Genomic DNA, 22,892 nt, shown 5'->3' on the forward strand with positions numbered 1-22,892 from the left:
AAGAGAAAACATTTCTTTCCAGGATCCTGTACAAAACAAGCGAATAGAAGAAGCTGTACAAGAAACGAGCATAGCCACTTATAATTTGTTGAAGACATCAGAGGCGACTTGTCACGTGAGTTGAAACTTTAAATTTCCTAATTTGTCAAAGAAAATTTTAAATTTTACAATAAGTATAAAAGGAAAAAGAAAGAAAGGAAACTATTATAATTTAGAAAATAAAGAACTATTCTAACTATGAATACTTTCCTTTCTTCAAGTTAGCTAACAAAAGTAAATTAAAAACAATTAAGGATTACCCCTCATTATAGTTGCATTAAAGCTGTAGCGCTAAGTTTCAGTGGATACCTTTATTAGTTTAGTAAATTAGATAGATAAAGTAATACTTTTGAATTCAGACGAGCATGGTCCTTAGAACGTAGTACAATTTCTACGACATACTATTTTTTACGTTTTTCTTTAACAAAATCAACTAAAACAAAATGAAATAGTATAATTTCAAGATAGATAATTTTATTAATTCGTTGCAGTTATCGAATCCTACTAACTCTAGAAGAAGACTACTGGACACATGTAGATTGCTGAATGAGGCTATCAATAAACTAGTAAGTATTTTTTTTAATTTCTTAGCCTCAATGATTCCATAGTAAAGAGTCTGGATACAGCACAGATAGATCATGGGTTCTATTCCTGCCGATTTTACACATCAATTCACTTACTACAAACGCTTCTAAAACTTACAAGTCAATAAGAATGTCGCTCGTAGTCTTGTCACGTAGTCGATTAATGTATCATTTCCATATATCGGTTTATTTTTCGAAACGTTATCACTTTTAGAAAGAGATACATCACTTGGCTAAAGATCCTGATCTTAACAGTATTTCATTAATATTATAATTGTGCCGTTATATTCAGTGGGGTGCACTTCATATATGCAAGAATTCACTGAAAGAAGAGTTTCCTGTTTGTTTAATATATCCAGTGACTTTCCCTATTTACAAACCCTATGCACGCCATTGGTTATATTAATTCCGTGCACTCCAGGGTCGTGCGGCGTTTCCATCAGATAAGATGAAGAACGAATGCTGCGAGATGAACAGAAACATTCAGCTGCAACTGACGTTCCTACAAGCGGACAGCCCGACCTGCGCCCTCACATATACGGACTGCCTCGACGCCTTGAACAACCAGAGTGATGTTATACGTAAAATCTTAATAATGTTACTATTTCTTTGTCTTTTTAATAAAACTAGAGGACGCCCGCGAATTTCTCCGCCCTTTGACTATCTTAATCCAGCCCTAAATCCCAAAATCCATATTTAGCGGACACCTACTAACTATGAGCTTGCCAAATTTCCTCTTCGGTCAAGCGGTTTTTGTGATTTTGTGATGTTGACCTTTCACATTTATATATAAAATATATTAAGGTTCTCTAGCAAAGCTGCAAACTGAAACCCTTGCTTGCTTGAAAATGCTGATGCTTAAGAAGCTTTAAAAAATTAAAAAGAACTTATCAAACCATTCTACTCTATATATCAAACAATATAAAAACACTAGCGGACGCCCGCGACTTCGTCCGCGTAAATTTCTATGTAAACTTTACTACTACCCTCACCCTACCCTACCCCTACCCTACCACTACCCCAACCCTACCCAACCCCTACATCTACCCTACCCCTACCCTACCCTACCCTACCCCCACCCTACCCCTACCCTACCCCAAACCTACTCCTACCCTACCCCTACCTTACCTACACCCTACACCCATCCTACCCCTACCCTCCCCGTACCCTATCCCTTTCCTACCCCTATCCCACCCGTACCCCTATCTCACGCCTATCCTACCCCTACCCTACCACTTCCCTATCCTACCCGTACCTCTACCCTACCACTACCCTACCTCTACCCCTACCCTACCACTACCCTAAACCCGGCCCTAAACCTACCCTACCCCTACACTACCCCTACGCTTCCCTACCCTTACCCTACCCTACCCTGTAACTTCTCTATCTTACTCCTACCCTTAGCAAAATCAGTCCAGTCCTTCGAGAGTGGTGGTATGACCAAAAGAAATAGAGACTTCTATGCTAATAATATAAAGAGGTAAAGTTCGTGTGGTTGTAGGAGGTAATCTCTGGATCTACTGGACCGATTTGGAAAATTGTTTTACCAATAGAAAGCTACGTTATTTGCGAGTGTCATAGGCTATGTTTGATCCCCATATTCACACGGGAACGGGAACTACGTAAATGAAAGCGCCGGGCGTCATATAGCGGAATTTCTGCGTCTTTTAGAAATTTTGTATTATCTTCGAAACTATTTAAGTAATTACCATACTGTAAAGGGCAAATCTTATCTCCATAATATCCTTGTGTTTAAATAATATTTTAATAAGAATTAAAGTTTAGTTGTATAAATAATGACGTAAACCTAAGTATATAATATTAATAATTTTTAAAACACAAAAGGTACTATATCTGCTAATATATAGAAGATAGATATATGGTGTCGCGGACTTTTTTGTAGAACTTTTAAAGATACATAAAGTCTCCATACATTAATTTCAATTTTACACAATAGTTAAGGCAGCGCATTCGAATAAGTCTGTTTAAGAGGATTTCAGTCCGACCTGTATGACAAAAACTGTGATAACTCGGCTTATATATATGATACCAATATAAAATATAGACTATAGCACTCCCCGATAATGTAGCATTCTACTGGTGAAAGAATTTTTAAAATCAGACCAGTAGTTCCGAAGATTACCCCATTTAAAAAATGTGACAAACTTACAAATTTTACCTCTTTATAATATTAGTATAGATTAAACAATAAAAACTAAATAAGAAACCAAACTGTTCAGTGGGAGAAGGAGTAAGGCACCTGAGTTTTGAGTCGATTTATATTCATACGAGTATCTACAAAAATCTGAATCTATTGTAATTTTCTTTTGCATCTACGTTCCAAATAAGTACAGCAAAGGTTTGAGATTTCTTTCCGCAGTATGTTTCTCGCCATCTGATGAATAAATTTGAACATCTATCTTCAATGGAATGGTGAATAGACACTTCCTAAGCTAGCAATGCAGGGCCTGTAGCCATGTAGCACGTCGATTCTCTTTCTACAATCGCTAACGCTTCGAACACTAACAAAATGTATGGGAATAATAGATTGATTCGACAACTTGTATATTTTTGTGATGGTTACAGAAAAGCTTCGTGCAGAAGAGCCCATTCCTCGCTCCGACATGAGCACGTCGCTCCGCTACGTGACGTCCGCTGTGTGTAACAGCGCCGAGTTTGGCGCTCAAACTGCTTATTTGGTAATTTTTCTTATCACTAGCTAGCATAGTGGGTGAAAATTTTGTACTTTCACATCCAGTTCAAGGAAAATAAATCTCTGAAATGTGCGTTGTTGCTCGTAAGCTAAAGGAAACTACTTGGTAAAATTATATCTTCGAATGAAGTGACTCACATAAATATGATAGAACTTCACTTACAGGTAAGATCGTTTAATTATTAATTATTTTTATCACTATATCACACACGATCATGCAGATTACTTAATTTAATATTCGACCGCAGTTAGATAGTGCTGTGATTTGTATTGGAGAAGTCCTGGAACCAATTTCCTTGCTACCTTATCGGCAAAGCCGCCAAGCGATTTTGCGTTACGGTACGATGTCGCGTAGAAACCGTCAGAAGTATCTTCATCATCATATCAGCCGATGGACGTCCACTGCAGGACATAGGCTTTTTGTAGGGATTTCCAAACGTCACGATCCTGAGCCATCTGCATCTAGCGAATCCTACTTCCTACTAATATTATAAACGCGAAAGTTTGTATGGATGTTTGGATGTTCGTTACTCTTTAACGCTGCTACTACTGAAGCGATTTGGCTAAAATTTGAAATGGATTTTACTCTAGGCTAGCATAGGCTACTTTTTATCTCGAAAAAATCCATGGTTTCCCGAAATTTGTGAAAACTGATGATTTTGATGATATGAACGTTTGTTACTCTTTCACGCCTCAACTACTGAACAAAATTAGCTGAAATTTAGTATTAAGATATAATATAGCCTGGATTAACACATAGAATACTTTTTATCTTGGAAAAATCCATGGTTTGGGGATTTGTGAAAAACTAAATTCCACGCGAATGAAGTCGCGGGCGTCCGCTAGTAAATAATATGAGTTGAATATTTTCAGCTTTCGCTAACGGATGCCGAGCAAACCGTGGCTAAGCAACATATCATAGATCTATCACGACTGCACTCCGTCACTGAGGCTATGCAAAACGTATGCTATCAAGTTATTTGTGCCGGTCCGGGCGAACAGGTGATGTTTTACTCTTCTTTCTTCTTTTACTTAATATTTTCATGGTTGAATATGGTTTTAAATATTGGATAGAAGCAGGCGTTATTTTGCGGAAGTTCATCATGATTATTAAGCCGACGAACCCATGCGACAACGTCACCCAGGTCCGACAAAATACTCTCTACGTACGTTTCACCCCGAAACCGGAGCATCCTCAGGAGATGTTGACTCTACAACGTGCAATTGATCGTTGTAGAGGGGTTCGTCGGCTTTTCGCGGATGATAGCAAAATAAAAAAAACATAATATGAATATGGTTTTATTTAGGAATCAGCTTAATTGCCTAATAGACAATTTTTGACGAACTCCGTGGCGCAGTGGTATGCGCATGGATTTACAAGGCAGAAGTCTGGTTTTCTTAATTGGTCCAGGTGTGGCTGGTGGGAGGCTTCGGTCGTAGCTATTTAGCGGTACGGTGTTGTATAGAAACGGTAAGGGGTGTACATTTCATCCTATTTCTAACTAGTTGGCCCGCTTCCATCTTAGATTGCTCATCACTTATCATTAGGTGAGATTGTCAAAAGCTAACCTTGTAAAGAATAAAAAAAGAGACTTGTTATCTGATTCGTACACAAGCATATTAATTGAAGTCAAAAACAAAAAGATTTTGACAAATTTTTCATAACTTTTATTCTAAATTGCACTAAAATTACTGACACAACACTTCTCTCTAAAGCTTGTATTATCTCCTAAACTACGATTGTAATCATCCACAGGCTACAGAATTAAATAGTTCGTTGATGAAGCAAACGCAACAGCTACAAGAAGCGATAGACGATGCAACTCAAAAAGTTAAAGACGACTTTAAACATCCGCTGATTGCTAATTCTAAACAGTTGAAAAGAGCATTACAAGTTTTACAAGAGGCAGTGCATCTACCTACAGTCAAGGTAATTTTGTTACAATTAGCTAAAATAGTTATTTATGCCATGTATTGAGGGCTATTGTAGCACGATTGATTTTTACGCAATGAGACGAAGCTAAATTGCAAAATAGACAGCACGAGTGCTGCTATGGCTAATTACGTGCAGTGGCATACAATACTTTTTCTACTAAATCTAGGAAGCCATCTTCCAGATTTAGTCTCGCTGTGCTCTACTAGATTTTGTCTCTTTTATGGAAGCCTGAATTTTTGTAGCCAATAACATTTAAAAATTAAAATTTTGATTCAAATAATGATTATTACAAAACGACCTGTGGGAATGAATAGCTTTGTGATATGGTTTGAGGTATTTTATTGAGTTGATTACGAAATGGGAGGAGAATTTTATTACACAATATTATCGTAGATTGGGACGATTACGAAAAATCTGGTCAATATAAGCATGACAATACATATTGTATTGTATGCCCTGGAATTTGATGACGTTTGCTAGTCTTTAAGTAATCGTAGATTGTCTTTGTTAGATTTATTAATTAGGATTCACCTAAAATGTCCTATCATTTGTTTAAAGGAAGAAGATTTTACACTTAAAATAATGAAGCACATAGACGCCATAAAGGAAATCGATGCCATAATCAAAGAAGTGCCGCAAGCTAAGACCGATAAAGACCCCAAAAAAACCAACATGTCTACAGAAGTTATTGATCACACTAAGTAAGTAAAACTCAATTATAACAATAATATTTACTCCGAAAGTTGTTTCGATCAATGATCTAATAGCGAAAAGCTTTGAGCAAGCAATAACATATGAAGCTTTCTGCTGGATCAAGGGTGGCATACGGAATCCTTGAGATGGCGGTTATTGTGAGTAGATTCTCTCTGAAACCCTGACTATCGGTTGCTTTGGCACTAAAAAGTCCCGTAACAGGTTGGATTTTTAAAATGTTTCTTGTATAATTATATTCTTGTAAACATTGTTGTTGAGCCGTGATAGCCCAGTGGACCGTCGCGGCAGTACCCGATGTCTCGACTTAGTGCTCCTCAAAAATTCTTATAAATGACGGTATTAATCTGGGTTTTTTTTAATTACACGGCTAAGGGATTCCCACTCGGACGAAATAGAAAATAGAAAGAATGTAGGCGTTTTCCAATTTCGTATGGTTCTAAAGAAAAAAAAATAGATGATTACATAACCTTGACCTTTGTAGGAGTCTCCTAACCAGCACGTCTATGTTGGTGAAGAAGGCCAGCGTGTCGGAGCAGGCCAACATTAGCTGGACGATGTTCGGGAGCGGTGACGTCATCAAGGCTTTCGAGGCGCTTGTCACTTGCATCAAGTAACTATGTTTTATTATTTTAAAGAAAAATGTACAGTTGTGAAGACTATTTATTTTATAAAAGTTTTCACAACTGTACTGTACTGTACACAGAAGTATATCATACTATAGTTGCTGAGTTTTTGTGGGCTCTTCTCGCTCCGAAGCGCATTTGGAACCCTCGTAACTTTAATTTTAATTTTTCGACCATTTTTAGTTTTATCACTGTAAGGTTTCTTGTCCATACTGTTATAGCAGCAAGTAATTGTCTCATCATCATCATCATCATCATCGTCAACCCATATTCGGCTCACTGCTGAGCTCGAGTCTTCTCCCAGAATGAGAGGGGTTAGGCCAATAGTCCACCACGCTGGCCCAATGCGGATTGGCAGACTTCACACACGCAGAGAATTGATAAAATTCTCTGGTATGCAGGTTTCCTTACGATGTTTTCCTTCACCGTTTGAGACACGTGATATTAAATTTCTTAAAATGCACACAACTGAAAAGTTGGAGGTGCATACCCCGGACCGGATTCGAACCCACACCCTCCGGAATCGGATGCAGAGGTCATATCCACTGGGCTATCACGACTCTAGTAACTGTCTCACCACTACACTATTTTACACTATAATGGCCAACGGCACACGTCCGCCATCTCTCGATGACACTGATAGTCTGCCCGTTTTCTCCCACTTCCGGTGTATATATATACACAAACACTACAATCACCATTGTCTTATAATATTTTTACGTTTCGAAACTGCTTGTAAACTAAGCTTAATTGAAATAAATGATTTTTTATTTTACTGTTACACTGTACTAAAGAGAAAGTTAAACTCTGAAGTCAAATACAGAACCTCCTTTTTTAAAAACAATATCACGCTCTTACTACATCAATCGTTAAAAAAGATTTTCTGTTACAGAGAAAAGGGAGCTGAAGCTGGTTTCATAGAATCGATGAAAGTACAAGAGGTAAGCCTTCTATTTTTTGACACATACTTATCAAACGCATTTTTAGGGTTTTTGAAAAATTTTGAACTCGATAGGTGTTTTTTCTAGCTTAGGAAATAGATAGAATAGAATAAAAGTCTGATGGAGACGAGACTAGTAGATCACACGAATATGGGGGGAAGGTAAGAATTCTGAATTACACTGATGAATTTCTGCCATGCTTTTAACAAACGTTCACACGTTTAACAAATTATCCTAATGAAACAAAACTTTTCTTCTCAATGATCCTGGCCATTTTTCTTTAATTTGTCCTCTGAAGCATCGCAGCATATTTCAATATTAGCAGAGTTTATATTTACGCCTTTTTTAAGTAATCCACCGTAATTACATCCCTGGAATCTCAAAAAACTGTGGCCATTACTTTTCCAACACGCAAAACCGCTTCTGTCATTTTGGAACATTGATCCTCGTCGTGTCCACTTTTTAGACTGTACTTTTGTTTCTGGAGTAAAGTAATATACTCAGCTTTTAACCATGGTCACAAAACATAAACAAGACGGGTTTTTCGTTCTTATAGGGATATTAGAACGAAGAACCCGTATAATAGGTATGAAAATTCAGTTTTTCTATAAAGGTCTAAAGCTGAAGGTCTTAGGTTCAGGTGTGAACAATTTATTCATCACATACAAGTCACAGACATTTTAAAACACGTATTAATTTGTAATATATGGTGTTAGATCCTCTGTAATGTAACTTTTAGCCGGAACATGCTCGTAAAATGATTTGTTTAACGCAAATGCAACATCCATGGCTTTTTCAATAAACATTTTTCCGAAAGTCTTCAGTATTGTTTTAAAATTGTCGTTTATATAAGGGACGACAATTTTGGCTGTAAAAGAAATAATTTTGTATGTAAGTAAAATATATATAATGATGGACGTTGGGGTTAGAAAGTGCTGGAATGGAGACCCCGCACTGGAAGGGCAGTGTTGGTCGACCAACCACTAGGTGGACTGAGGACTTCAAGCAGGTTGCAGGGAGAGTTGAGGTTTTCTTAATTGGGCCAGGTCTGGCTGGTAGGGGGCTTCGGCCGTGGTTACCACCCTACCGACAAAGACGTACTTCCAAGCGATTTAGCGTTCCGGTGCAATGTCGTGTAGAAATCGAAAGGGGTGTGGATTTTCATCCTCCTCCTAACAAATTAACCCGCTTCCATATTAGATTGAATCGTCACTTACAGATACATCAGGTGAGATTGTAGTCAAGGGCTAACAATAAAAAAAAGTCTCTCGATGATAGGAGCTCGATACCGTTTTGTTTGGGAATTCATGCAAGAGGCCTATGTCTAGCAGTGGACGTCCATCGGCTGATAATGATAATGATGATGAGTTCCCGTGAGAATACGGGGATGAAAATAGTCTCACAAATAACGTGGCTTTCTACTTCTCGAAAAACAGAATTTTAAAAATCGGTTCAGTGAAGAGAGAGATTACATTACCACATTACTTTTTTTATAATATTACTATATACCTACTATAGATATGTGCTTGTGCTTGGCTACAATCACACCTAATGAAAAGCGGTAATGAGGTCTAAGGTGGATGAATGGATGGATGGATGGGGATGGATAGATGGTTGCTTTGATAAAACTTACTGATATCCTCTGATCCAATCTTAATCTTGTCAACTTCAAATGACGCTTTTTCAACATCATAATATTTGTTGTCGTAGCTTTCTTTTAAAATCTTGAAATAAATTTCACCGTCTTCTTTCTTGAAAGGGATAATTGGAAATTCAAGGTGCATGAAAAACTTTTCTGGAAATCAAAATGATATTAAATTTATGTTCTCTGAGATTATTAATTTATTGTTTTATTTATAGTACGTACGTACGTACGTACTAGCCCAAGACGTACCGTCAAGCGATTTAGCGTTCCGGTACGATTTCGTGTAAGAACCAAAAGGGGTGTGGGTTTTCATCCTCCTCCCAACAAATTAGCCGCTTCCATCTTAGATTGCATCATCACTTACCATCAAGTGAGATTGTAGTCAAGGGCTAACTTGTAAAAATAAAAAAAGCCGACGCCCCGCGGTTTTACCCGTTTCTCGTGCCCGTGAAAACACGGGGGTAAAGTATAGCTTATGACACTCATAAATAACATTGCTTTCTAACGGCAAAATATTTTCAAAATCGGTTTAGTAGATCCAAAGATTACCCCCTACAATACTACAAACTTTATCTGGTTAAAATATTAGTATAGATATGGATATATAAGAGGAAGTCTGAAGGTGGCGCCAGTGACAGAAAAATTGAGGAGTAGAAGGTTAGCTTGGTATGGACTTGTAATGCGTAGGGAGGAAAGTCATATTACTACAAAAAATGTTGAATGTGCAAGTGGAAGGACATAAGAGGAAAGGAAGGCCTAAGAAGAGATGGCTGGAGTGTATGAAAGAGGACATGTGTGTAAAAGGAGTGGATGATGAGCTGATGAGTAAAAGAGACGAATGGAAAAGATTGACATATTTTTCCGACTCCACTTAAGCGGAATAAGGTATCCCACTAAGGGGGAAGGGTAGATGATGATGATGACGATGATGACGATGAAGATGACGATGACGATGACGATGACAATGACATGATTTAGGTAGAAATGTGGATAATAGAAGTTAATATACCAAGTTTTAGTTTCCCCTTTCCCTCGCCATCAATAGAAGCAGTTCCATATAGTACTTGGGCAGCTGGGTTCGAGCCTTCAAACACGAAGCTAGTTCTGACGGTTAGGTCGCAAACAAACTCCTGTGTGCCAGTCAATTCGTCCAAATCAATGCTAAAACAAGAATTATATTATAGTACTTTTCACAGAATTCCAAATATATATGTATAACTTCCGTAAAAACGCTGATTAAAGACAGATAGTAAGTATAATAAAAAAGAACAATACAAAATCGTAGCCATTAAACTAAAAAGCAAAAAATAACATCATATTGCAGTTTGAAGGCAGGGTCGTGGTAATTTAAGCCCTTTCTTAACTCTGTTTGAAAAATCTTACGATATTTTTTTTTCTGGGGGGAGGGAGAATAATTCCTCCGGACTTCTGCCGGAAGGCAGGGCATGTCCGACTGGCACGGACTAAAATAACCTCCCCAACTCCTCGATCAGCACGGAACCTAGCATTACTTCGTGCTGACCGATCAGGTATCGTTTCTCATACTCTCCCTTCTCCTGCCTTTCTCTTGCTTCTCTCCGTACCATTATTTTGCGGAGCATGTTCGCGTATTTGTTCCACTCGTCTTCGCTTGCTAACATGCGAGCAACAATTGTTTACGATATTAAGAACAAGTATCTTGCCACTTGTAAGGGCTCTTACTCTTATAGAAGCAAATCATTGGCTCATCCCTATACTCTTATCGTAGGCAGCGCACGTCCGCTCCCGTCTAGCGCCAGTGACAGACTGCCCCATACTGCCCACTTTCCCCCACTACCAGTAATACATGAGACAATATACATAGACTTCTTATGTAGACACAAACACTACAAAGATAATGTCATATCATAACTGGGTCTTATCAGTAACTTGGAAAAGAAGCATTTCGTACTATCGGATGTCAATCACATAATATTGATGCTTGTACGGAAAATTTATTATTATCAGTTAAGGCTTTTGTCCTTGAACTTGATGTTTCTTTTATGCAATAAATAATTAAAACAAAAAAATAAATAACCGCCCAAAAACCGGACATAAAAACCGTAAATCTCATAAAAACGGCAAAAATCACGTTTATTGTATAGGAGCCACGTTTAATTTTTTTTTCTTTTTTTTAGTATTTGTTGTAACGGCAACAGAAATTTTCATCTGTGAAAAATTGTTTTGATGAGATTCAACTAAATACTTCATTATCATCATCATCATCATCATCATCCACTAATATATAAATAAACATCCACTGCTGGACATAGGCCTCTTGCATAGACCTCCAAGCACAACGGTCTCGAGCTGCCAGCATCCAGCGGCTCAATACTTACTGGAACTTTTTTATTTGGCATTTACTGATTCCTTCAACAGCTCCATCGGTCAGGGTTACTTGGATCGAATCCACTGTTACTGTTATGTTCGATATTTTGAAGGGGTCTATGGGAGGTATATTAATTTCCGGGATACCCTCTGAGCCGATATTATGTAGAGTATTTTCGTATAGTTCACTTATGCATTTGTCGTTTGTTATACTACATTTTGACAATGTGTCCACTGAAACAAAGAAAAACAATACATAAGAACGTAAAAGGGCCTTAGACATTGGCAAAGCTTGCCTTGGAGGGGCCCTGTATCAAAATTAGTTGAGGCCCTATAGATGAACGGCAAATCTCGGAAATCTCTTAAGCAGTTTTGTATATGTTTATTTTCTCCGGGAAGCCCCAGATTAAGTGAGGTTTTGAGTATAAGTAAAATTTTACTAATTTTTGCTTTGACACTTAAGTCCGGGGGGTCCGTATCATTAATACGGCTGATAAGGCGATAGCTACGAATCTGCCTAGAAGAGTTTACCCATTCGAACTACGGAATCTTTTAAAAGTTATGCTCGCCTCACTTACTCCCCAGAAGTTTTTAACTGGTGGAAGGTTTGCCGTGGCTAGTTACCACCCTACCGACAAAGACGTACTGCCAAGCGATTTAGCGTTACGGTACGATGTCTTGTAGAAACTGAAAGGGGTGTGGATTTACATCCAAATCTTAACAAGTTAGACCGCTTCCATCTTAGATTGCATAATCTCTTACCATCAGGTGAGAATGTAATCAAGGGCTCACTTGTAGAGAATAAAAAAAAAATTAATAAACAATTTTTTTTGTTTTGAAATGTTTTTTCTTTGAATAACGTATAAAATATGATATAAATCAAAATAATACAGTTTCAAACAGCAATTATTGAAAGTTAACAATCATTAAATCTTACCGAATGCTTCCTCACATATTACTAACACTGCGTACACAACAAGCACTAATTTCAGAACAAGCATTGTATCTCCTTGTATAAATACAATTGAAAGATCTTTTGCAATATACGTATTTATAATATAGGCAGTGGACAATTGAAACCGATTATATACTCAGAGGCACAATTATCCGCCCGTTTTAATATGCGCGAGCATACTAAAATGGGCGGATAATTGTGCCTCTGAGTATCCTAATTACATAAACGGTGTTGACTGGTTTTTACTGAGTACACAATTTATGGTTTTTGCTGAATCTATGAAACTACATAGATAATAGCAGTATTGTAAATTTGTATGGAACCCAAAGAATTATTTAAAAAAAATGTAATCTACAGTTACACTAATATTATAAAGGTTTGTATTTTTGTATGTAAGGAAACTCAGAAACTACTGGATTGATTTGAATAATTCTTTTACCTATTTTCATCATCATATCAGCCGATGGACGTCCACTGTAGGACATAGGCCTTTTGTAGGGACTTCCAAACATCACGATACTGAGCCGCCTGTATCCAGCAAATCCCTGCGACTCGCTTGATGTCGTCAGTCCACCTGGTGCGGGGTTGCTATTCGAGCACCTTGAGACCCCAACGTCCATCGGCTCTTCGAACTATGAGCCCCGCCCATCGCCACTTCAGCTTTCACCTATAGAAGGCTACAATACCAGGGAGTAACATGGCCTATATTTATCACCGTATTTCGACGTAAATACGAACTACGCGAGTAAAACTGCGAGATTCTGCTAGTGCGCTAGCTTTGCGGCTCGACCAGAGATCGATGCTTGTTATAAAAATAATTATTTTCAATAACTTATTGAATTTTATTGAAACAAATTTCTCCTCAAAGTCCTATTAAAGTCAGAAATTATCTTAGATAGCTTATATACCTGTTTATAGTGTAAATACATAAGCTTATATCTATATATATAACTTCCTCGTTCATTCTCATGTTGTTTATTTAAAAAAAATGTACAATCACTCGAATTAAGCTTGTGACATAAAAAATAACATTTTCTAGCTAAGTTGAAAATAATTGTGTGAATTATTATATTTTCCACTATTTTAACTCCATTGTTGTTAGGGTTCCGTAGTGAACAAAGAACCTTTAAGGTCCGTTTACATCTACAGATATTTAGCGTGCCAGACACGTTCCGTGGCAGACAAAGTAATATTCTTCTATACAGTGTTTATTAACGTATTTATATCTATCGTAACGCGGCCGCGCAGACGTTGACAGACACGGGCCGCGCCCGGCCAGTATTCGCGGAAGAATATTTCGTCTGTGCGGTTCATGTCTGTAGAGTCCTTGTCATGAAAACTGAACTAAAATTGACAGCGCCGTCACAAATGACAATAAGACCGCCATTACCAAATGACAACGAACGCCATTAAGGCATTAGCGCCGCGACTGGGGGACTTCTTTCATGAAAAAGACTTTAAGTGTATTTAGCTACTTGCTGGGTAGTGTGAATTGACGGTGTCTGTGGGTGTCTGCCACGCTACTTGTCTGTGACGCACTGTGTCTGTAGGTATAAACGGACCTTGATTCGTATCCCTTTGACATAAGTTTTAATAAGGATTTGACGCTTGACTCGACATTTAATCAAATATATCAATATATAATGTCAAATCCATATTTGACAATAAGATCTCATTCATTGATTAACTTTGACTTTGACAGCCAGCGTTTGCAAAGACAACTGACAATCAGTGAAATACGCATCAAAGAAGATAATTATAAATCACTACGATGTGCGTTTGCAAAGCCGGATCAATGTGAAAATAATGAAAACAGTTTATTATCCTTATTGGCGAATATTATTCCGGCTAAGATTCTAATGGAGTAAACTAGTAAAATATACAAAATGCTTAGTACATTTTTTATTTCTGTATCGTTCTGAAAAGTGAGCTCAAATTCAGACATCTCCTTTCAACACATAACTTTTTTGTAATCCATTTGCATTTGCCTTTTGTATTTGTAGTATACTTATTACTAAAAAAACATGTTTTTTTACAGGAGCAAGCCGCGCCTAAGAGCTTCGTGCATAAACAGTAAGTGATTGAAACTGATATAATATACATATTATATCCTATTTGGAAAAAAATAATACGAAGTAGGTAATCAAATGTGTTATGGTTATTCGAAAAAAAAACTTAATCTATACTAATATTTAAAGCTGAAGAGTTTGTTTGTTTTATTTAAAGTACTAATCTCAGAAACTACTAGTCTGATTTGAAAAAATATTTAACTGCTTGATAGCCCATTTATCGAGAAAGGCTATTAGCTATATATTATCCCCGTATTTTTACGGGAACGGGAAATCAAATTGAAAAAAAACAGCTTAAAAATTATTAATTTAACTTAGTTAATTAGAATAAACTAGCGGACCCTACCAAAATGTAACTATCCCATGTCCGTCTCCTGGTTCTTTACTACCTCTCCACCAAATTTTAGCCAAATCAGTTCAGCTGTTTTGAGTTATAAATACTCCTAACTACCACAGAGAGGACTTTCTTTGATATATATCTTGGCGCGGAATCTAGCTTTAAATAGTAAATAAATTACCCAGTAATATTACACGAGCGTACTAAAACACTGTCTAACAAATAACTTTTCTCTCCAGGGTGGAGTTAGTAAACTCCTGGCTCCGAAGACCAGCTGCGAAGGACAAGGACAAGGCAGCGGGAGTGAAGGCGGCGGAGCATGTGGTCGGTCTGGCCGAGCAGATGTGCGAAGATCTGGCAGGCGCAGACAGGGAGGAGGTGAAGCAGACGATAACCGAGACTAAGCAGCTGCTAGACGATTGCACGACCAAGTACAACAGTGATAAAGCATAGTAAGTGAATTCTAATCGAGACAATGGTAAGAGTAATTGAATAATGCTGTAGAGCTCTTCAATAATGTATTAAATAATTACAGAATAAATAATGATCCAGAATGAGTCTTTACAAGTATCGTGGTAAAGCCGGTGAAAACCATAAAAAAGTCACGTGTCATCTTGACATCCGCATATAAAAACTTTTTTCGTAATTTATATTTCAAAATTTAACACGAACAAAAATTACGTAAATTAGGTAATATAATAATCAATAATTACCAAAAAAATACTCCAATTTTTTTATTTTTTGTAAATTTTTTTTAAAATATTTAAAAAAAATAAAACGACGGCATTTTTCTTGAATAATATTGAAAATTACTGATTCTACGCTTCGGGTCGTACTGAATCGAGAATGTATTCGTTTTTGAATTTTGTATTTGAAACGGCTACGTCGTGTTAAGTGCGCTCTATATGCCTATTATTATTTAATCTGTGTAAATACACAAAATTTTTAAAACAAAAACCTCCTGATGACTACACTTACGACAACACTACAACCTATAAATCTACAAAAAAAAACAACTCAACTAGAAAAACTACTAAAAGGACGACTTTGTCTCAGCAATTCCCTAGAAAAATGCTAATAACTTCGAGTTACCTTAACACATCTTCATCGACTTGTTTCTCTCATGATAATTTAAAACTACTAAAATTGATTGATGGAAATTCCATATCTTCATGGAACCATAAAATCAGATTGCTATAAACACAGCATTCAAAGCAAAGGTTACAGTATGTACTATCATTGATTCAAAGTATTGGGGAGCTAAGATGCCATAGATAAATGTAAATAAACACAGATTCCAAAGTTATGAGACAACTCTGATTGCGTAAGGCATATAAACGGTCTTTGAATTTCCCAGCCAGGGCTTTAAACGGTCTTTGCCTTTTCCAGTCAGGGCTTAAGCGTTCTTTGTCTTTACCAGCCAGGACTTACATGATCTTTGCCTTTTCCAGCCTGGATTAAACGGTCTTTGCTTTTCCCAGTTTGCTGTTGGAGCGTCTGAAGGAACTGCGCAAGATGTTGGAGAAGGGAGTGGTCACCAGAGTGGTTGAAGACTTCCTCGTTGACATCCCCCTGGACAACCTTCAAACTGTGCAACAAGAAACAGGTATTTTTTCTTGTTTTATCATCATCAGCCGATGGACGACCACTGCAGGACCCTTTGTAGGGACTTCCAAACATCACGATACTGAGCCACCTGCATCCATCGAATCCCTGCGACTCGCTTGATGTCGTCAGTCCACCTGGTGGGGAGTCGACCAATACTGCGTTGGGACCCCAACGTCTACAGACTCTTCGAACTATGTGTCCCGCCCATTGCCACTTCAACTTCGCGACTGGTTGAGCTATGTCGGTGACTTTGGTTCTTTTGTGAATCTCCTCATTTTTGATTCGATCACGCAGAGATACTCCTAACATAGCTCGTTCCATCGCCCGCTGATTATAACACCAACTGTCAATAATTACGCAGTGTTGGTCCGGCCTGAGATCGTTTTGTTTGGAAGTCCATGCACGAGGCCTATGTCCAGCAATGGACGTCCATCGGCTGATAATGATGATGATGATGACGTTAATGACTAATATGTATTCAATGGTATTATGCAGACGCGAGGAAGCGCAAGTTCCTGCTGGAGAAGAAGATAGCCGAGCTGCTGGCACAGCTGGGCAGAGTGAAGAAGACTGCGACCTTGGTAGCTGACACCGGCCTCGCGCCTCGTCTGGAGCTGGCCACCACTACTGACCAGGTCTGCTCTTCTGCTGATGTATATCCTTGCCAAATAACCATTGGACCAACTGCCTAACTCTTATGGTTACTGGACTAAAGGCTCCAATAAACCCTCCACAAACTAATTATTATTATTATTATCTTTCATTTGTTTTATTTACCTTTTTTTTAATTCTTAGTAAAATATAAAATACTATACAGAAATCTATTAAAAATTTATAAAAAAAACATCAACCCCTTCCGCTGCGGGACATTAGAGTGCCCAAGCAACCGGCGGTCAGGGCTCCAGAGTGAGGAACCTCCTCACAATACACGCCGTCTCAAGAATCGTTGCCTTCTGTATTTGACTATTGATCCAGATGATTTATAATAATAATAATAATAATAAAACACTTTATTGCACCAAAAACAAAATAACAAAATTTTACAAAACAAACCAAGTAAAATACAAACAATGGTGTAACGGCGGCCTTATCTCTAAAGTGATATCTTCCAGGCAACCGTTATTATAAGGAGTTCACGTTTACAAAGAGAAGTGGTTGGTGCGCAAATATCGACTTAAAATACTGTACAATAAAAAATAAATGAAATATACTTACATAAACTAAGAAAATTAAAATACATAAATACCAATATTAACATTAATAATATATATGTATATATATATATACAATAAAATAAACTTACTTAAATTGATATTACATACCTAAATATATTACTGTGATAAAAAGTAGTCTTTAAGACGACGTTTAAATATATGAATCGACTGAGAATGACGAATATCCCGCGGCACGGCATTCCATAGTTTTACCGCCTTAACAGTGAACGACTCACTATAGCGGTGAGTCCGACTAAATGGCATAGATAACTTATTATCATTGCTGTATCGATGATTGAGAAGGTGGTTAGAACCGCGAAAGTGAAACCTTTCTTTTAAGTACGGAGGAGAATGATAGTGATTTATTGTAGTTATTTTTAAATAATAATGAATTACGGGGTTCAATTTTAATTTTATACAAACTATAATATTTTTGTTTATTACAGGCCCAACTGTTGGCGCCAGTGTTAGTCAAAGCGGCTCAAGACAGGATTGAACATTCCGACGACCAGGTACACTTCTAAATCATATCATCATTAACACCCCATATTATAGCTTGGCAACTTCGTTCGTAACACCGATGTTGCGTGTGGGCCGGGGGACGTGTAGCGATGAATGATAAACCCACGAATGATGCACGTCACTTCCCTGCACACACGATTTCACACCCGCGCAGTCTTTCCCCCTGTCGCCCGCATATCTTGGGAGTGTTATCAGCAAACTTGCCAGACTATAGGGTCACTCTTAAGCACGAGTCACCTCTCACAATGAAAGGGGTTAGGCCTTAGTCCACCACGCTCACCAATGCGGGTTGGGAGACTTCATACACGTCTCAGGTATGCAGGTTTCCTCACGATGTTTTTCCTTCACCACTTGAAGCACGTGCGGTATATAATTTCTTGTAAAATAAAATACGGTATCCCTTTATTATTTGCGGATCATAATTACAAACGCCATTCATTACACACGTCTAAGTTTAGCGAATAATAAAGGATATGTATTAACTTCCAGGCCGCTATAAAGCATTACGAAGACCTCCTGCAGCAGTATGCGGACTCCTTGTCCAGGGTCCGTGAGCTGTGCGACCATGCCGTGGATCCCATAGATTTTGCCCAGGCTGCAGGTATGTTTTTTATTACTAATTCGTTTTTAGGGTTCCGTACTCAAATATAAGGACGAGCTATGTTAGGAGTATCTTTGCGTGATCGAATCAAAAATGAGGAGATCAGGAGAAGAACCAAAGTCACTGACATAGCTCAGCGAGTCGCGGAGCTGAAGTGGCAATGGGCGGGGCACATAGTTCGAAGAGCCGATAAACGTTGGGGTCCTAAAGTGCTGGAATGACGATCCCGGACTAGTAAGCGCAGTGTTGGTCGACCCCCACCAGGTGAACTGACGACATCAAGCGAGTCGCAGGGATTCGCTGGATGCAAGTGGCTCAGGATCGTGATGTTTGGAAGTCCCTACAAAAGGCCTATGTCCTACAGTGGACGTCCATCGGCTGATATGATGATGATGATGACCCAAATATACAGGACCTTACTACTAAGGCTCCGCTGTCCCGTCTGTCCGTCTGTCACCAGAATGTATATCATTAACTGTTATAGTTAGACAGTTTAAATGTTAACGATGATGTGTTAAATTTTTCGATAAAAATAATTTGTTTACAGGAGAAACCATGCATCGCATCAAGGAAGAGTCCGCGATTAGCAAGGATCCACAGAAGAGTGTTTACACCTCTAGAGTTATTTTGAAGTAAGTAAATAGTAGTAGTCATCAATCCATATTCAGCTCACTTCTGAGCACGAGTCTCTTCTCAGAATGAGAGGGGTCCACCACGCTGACCCAATGCGGATTGGCTAACTTCACACACGAAATAAGAGAGAATTCTGAGAGAAAAGTTGGAGATGCATGGCCCAGACCGGATTCGAACCCACACCCTCCGGAATTGGAGACAGAGGTCATATCCACTGTGCTATCACGGCTCCAAAATACGGTATCCCTTTATTATTTGTGGGTCCCAATTGGATCACCATTAGATACAATAGCCGTCACATTACACACGTGAAGTTAGCGACCAATTGTTAGGCCAATAGTCATGCTGGCCCAATACAGATTGGCTAACTTCACACACGAAATAAGAGAGAATTCTCTGATATGCAGGTTTCTATATAGATATAACAAATATAAATTTTGTTGCAGACTCGGCAACCGCGTGGTGAAGGCAGGCATGAAGTCATCTCTGGTACAAAACGACCCGGAGCTGCGGGACACCCTGGCCAAGATAGACCACACCGTCACCACGAAGTATGACGATGTGAAGAAGGCTGACTGGGGTGACGTCATGGCTGAGGTAAGGCTGGTGTTGACCTTGCTATCTGTTTTTTTTTATTTATTTATTTAGCATCCATGCACTTACAGACTAATACAAGAGCTTAGCATGCATGTCACATGGGGCCCTGTCAGGGCATTGCTGATAATAATAGTATTACATTCTAATAATATGAGATAAGATATATTAAGTACATTTCATTGGGCAAAATTAAAATTAAAATAAAATTAAAGTAAAAATTTGAGCAGAAACCAGAGTGGAACATTCATAAAATTAAATTAGATTGTTCGAAGTTTTAAATAATATAAATGTCAGGTACTCATATAGTAATGTCATAATAATTTACCTATTATTTAAAGCTAATAAAATTAAACAAACATATCCACTCAATTGCAATAGTCAAGAATCATAAGATTAATAAGCAATGTCCAATTTTAAAATAAATTAATTTAGATGTCAACAGTTATGTCAAGAGACATTCAATTTAATATTATAAAATCAGTAATAAATATCAGAAACGTCGAATCGAACTATTGAGGTATTTTCACTCTAATTAAGGAATTCATTTATGTCGTAGAAACACTTATCGATTAGCCATTTTTTAATCTGCATCCAAAGCCTTGGGTTCGATGCTCAAGATTCATTTTGTATTATTTACAAGTTAGCCCTTGACTACATTCTCACCTGTAAGTGATGACGAAACCTAAGATGCAAGTGGGCTTACATGTCAGGAGTTAATACGTCGTAACTAGCCACGGCTTAAGCCTCCCAACAGCCAGACATGGACCAATTAAGAAAGTCTCAATCTGCCCAGCCGGGGATCGAACCCAGGACCTCCGTCTTGTAAATCCACCGCGCATACCACTGCGCCACGGAGGCCGTAAAATTGAGGCATTGTCATAGTACTTCCCCCGACGGCTCTGTCTAAAGTTCTAGTACTATTTGCAGATAATGAAGAAGACCAGCGAGGTAGAGTCAGCACTGGGAGGGGAGAACATATTCCTCAAACAAGTGGAGACGAATCAACCTATTTTCGTAAGTTTAACATTTTTTATACATTGCAATCTATACTAATACGATTTCACCCGTGTAGTTACCGTTCCCGTGGTAATATGGATGAGATAATATATAGCCTATAGCCTTCCTCGAAACGTGGACTATCGAACACTGAAAGAATTTTTCAAATCGGACCAGTAGTTCCTGAGATTAGCGCGTTCAAGGAAATAACCAGGTTATTTGTGAGTATCATAGGATAATTTTTATGCCCGTATTCTTACGTAAAGGAAGCTATGCAGAGTCAATAGTATCGGTTTTTTATTTTCAAACCAAAAACAGAATTAATTTTATTAATGGTAATGGTAAAAAGTAAAACTATAATTTAAAAAAGGAAACTTTTGAGTTTATTGCCTGCTCGTCTCAGCAGAACCAGCCTTCCGAATCAGTGATGATCTACCACTGATATATAATGATACATATCTAGTCTTTACAAATATTCAAATTTGACATTTGACTATTTGTAAATACCTACTAGAAAAAAGAAGACCGAAATGGAATATTCCCGTTTGCGCGAATCCGGTTTTTAACCGACTTCCAAAAAGGAGGAAATGGTTCTACGTTCGGTTGTATGTTTTTTTTTTATGTATGTCCAGCGATAATTCCGTCATTTAATGGACCGATTTTGAAAATTCTTTTTTTTAAAGCGCGTAATGTAGCGAGTTATGCTAAAACGACCGTAAACGCGCAAAAAAAATACGCTAGTCTGAAACCACCCTTAACGTAATGTTGTAATTATTGCGGTTGTTGTACATTAGTACAATTTCCACTTCAAAAAATGCTCAAGGATTCAACCAAAACACACTTCGTGCTATTAGGTATGATAATGCTGGCGAAGTTATATTGGTCGGGAGAAAGCATTGATACCGTGAAAATGTTGTATGGTAGCGCCACCTAGGGGTTCGGCGGGAACAACGTAGGAAAAACAAGAGCTTTCGTTTTATTTTCATTGATTTGTTGAATCAAGTAGAGTGCATTTTATTCAATATAGTACTGTAAAAGCTTCTTATTTACGTTTTCACTATTCGCGGATTAAAAAAATCCTTTATTCGCGACTAAATATTTCGTTATTCACGGATCTGACTGACAAAACTGACGTAAAATCTGCAAATTTAAACTTTAACTTGCCGAAATTGCGAAAGGATGGTTTAAGAATGCCACTGATTAAAATCACTCTGAATTAAAGAAGCTTTTAAAAACTCTCAAGCAAGAAAAAATAATTCTTTAAACTATTGTCTAAGACTGAAGATGATATCAATAACTTCAATTAATTGTTTGCTCCTTTATATATTTGTTATTTATTTTGTCACCCAAGAATCCCTTATAAACCCATTTATAATACCATTCCATATTCACGGTTTCTGTATTCGCAACACATTTAGAGAACGTATCCCCCGCGAATGAAGTGAGAAGGTTAAGAAGTTAAAAGGAGAGTGTTTTAAATGATTAATTCTATTTTCTCGCTGGACTCCATTAAAAGTTTTGGTATGGGTTGTCTTCGCGTTACTAATGCATGGCGTGACTGACATACGATGATGACGATGACTATATTTGACCACTTTTGTCTTAATAGGGCAAATATTTTATAAATTAAATATTACTGGAAGACGAAAGAAGTCATAATGAAAAAAAGCGCCATCTTGTGTTGAGTTATTTCTGGTAATAAGGAATGTGGACGTTTACAACTCGCGTAAAGTTATTTTTCACAAATTCCGAGGGAAGGGACATATCTTTTTTTTTTGTTTTAATATGACCAATATTCTTATCCCCCTCCAACTAGTCG

At 37.8% G+C, this 22,892-nt stretch overlaps 1 protein-coding gene across 2 annotated transcripts in view; it reads left to right on the plus strand.

Annotated features, from left to right (window-relative positions):
• Nucleotides 1-22,892, plus strand: part of LOC112051754 (uncharacterized) — an 81,405-nt gene that overhangs the window by 50,655 nt on the left and 7,858 nt on the right. For both annotated transcript variants that reach the window (XM_052889202.1, XM_052889201.1), the window contains 18 exons: nucleotides 23-115; nucleotides 531-605; nucleotides 1,045-1,204; nucleotides 3,210-3,322; nucleotides 4,210-4,338; nucleotides 5,093-5,266; nucleotides 5,831-5,973; nucleotides 6,468-6,596; nucleotides 7,502-7,550; nucleotides 14,535-14,569; nucleotides 15,142-15,354; nucleotides 16,384-16,508; nucleotides 17,006-17,145; nucleotides 18,171-18,236; nucleotides 18,736-18,847; nucleotides 19,395-19,479; nucleotides 19,927-20,077; nucleotides 21,005-21,091. In XM_052889202.1, the coding sequence (XP_052745162.1) occupies nucleotides 23-115; nucleotides 531-605; nucleotides 1,045-1,204; nucleotides 3,210-3,322; nucleotides 4,210-4,338; nucleotides 5,093-5,266; nucleotides 5,831-5,973; nucleotides 6,468-6,596; nucleotides 7,502-7,550; nucleotides 14,535-14,569; nucleotides 15,142-15,354; nucleotides 16,384-16,508; nucleotides 17,006-17,145; nucleotides 18,171-18,236; nucleotides 18,736-18,847; nucleotides 19,395-19,479; nucleotides 19,927-20,077; nucleotides 21,005-21,091 (2,079 nt within the window). The remainder of the gene's footprint in view (nucleotides 1-22; nucleotides 116-530; nucleotides 606-1,044; nucleotides 1,205-3,209; nucleotides 3,323-4,209; nucleotides 4,339-5,092; nucleotides 5,267-5,830; nucleotides 5,974-6,467; nucleotides 6,597-7,501; nucleotides 7,551-14,534; nucleotides 14,570-15,141; nucleotides 15,355-16,383; nucleotides 16,509-17,005; nucleotides 17,146-18,170; nucleotides 18,237-18,735; nucleotides 18,848-19,394; nucleotides 19,480-19,926; nucleotides 20,078-21,004; nucleotides 21,092-22,892) is intronic.

This window comes from Bicyclus anynana, chromosome 25, assembly GCF_947172395.1.
Source record: "Bicyclus anynana chromosome 25, ilBicAnyn1.1, whole genome shotgun sequence".
Classification (NCBI taxonomy): domain Eukaryota; kingdom Metazoa; phylum Arthropoda; class Insecta; order Lepidoptera; family Nymphalidae; genus Bicyclus; species Bicyclus anynana.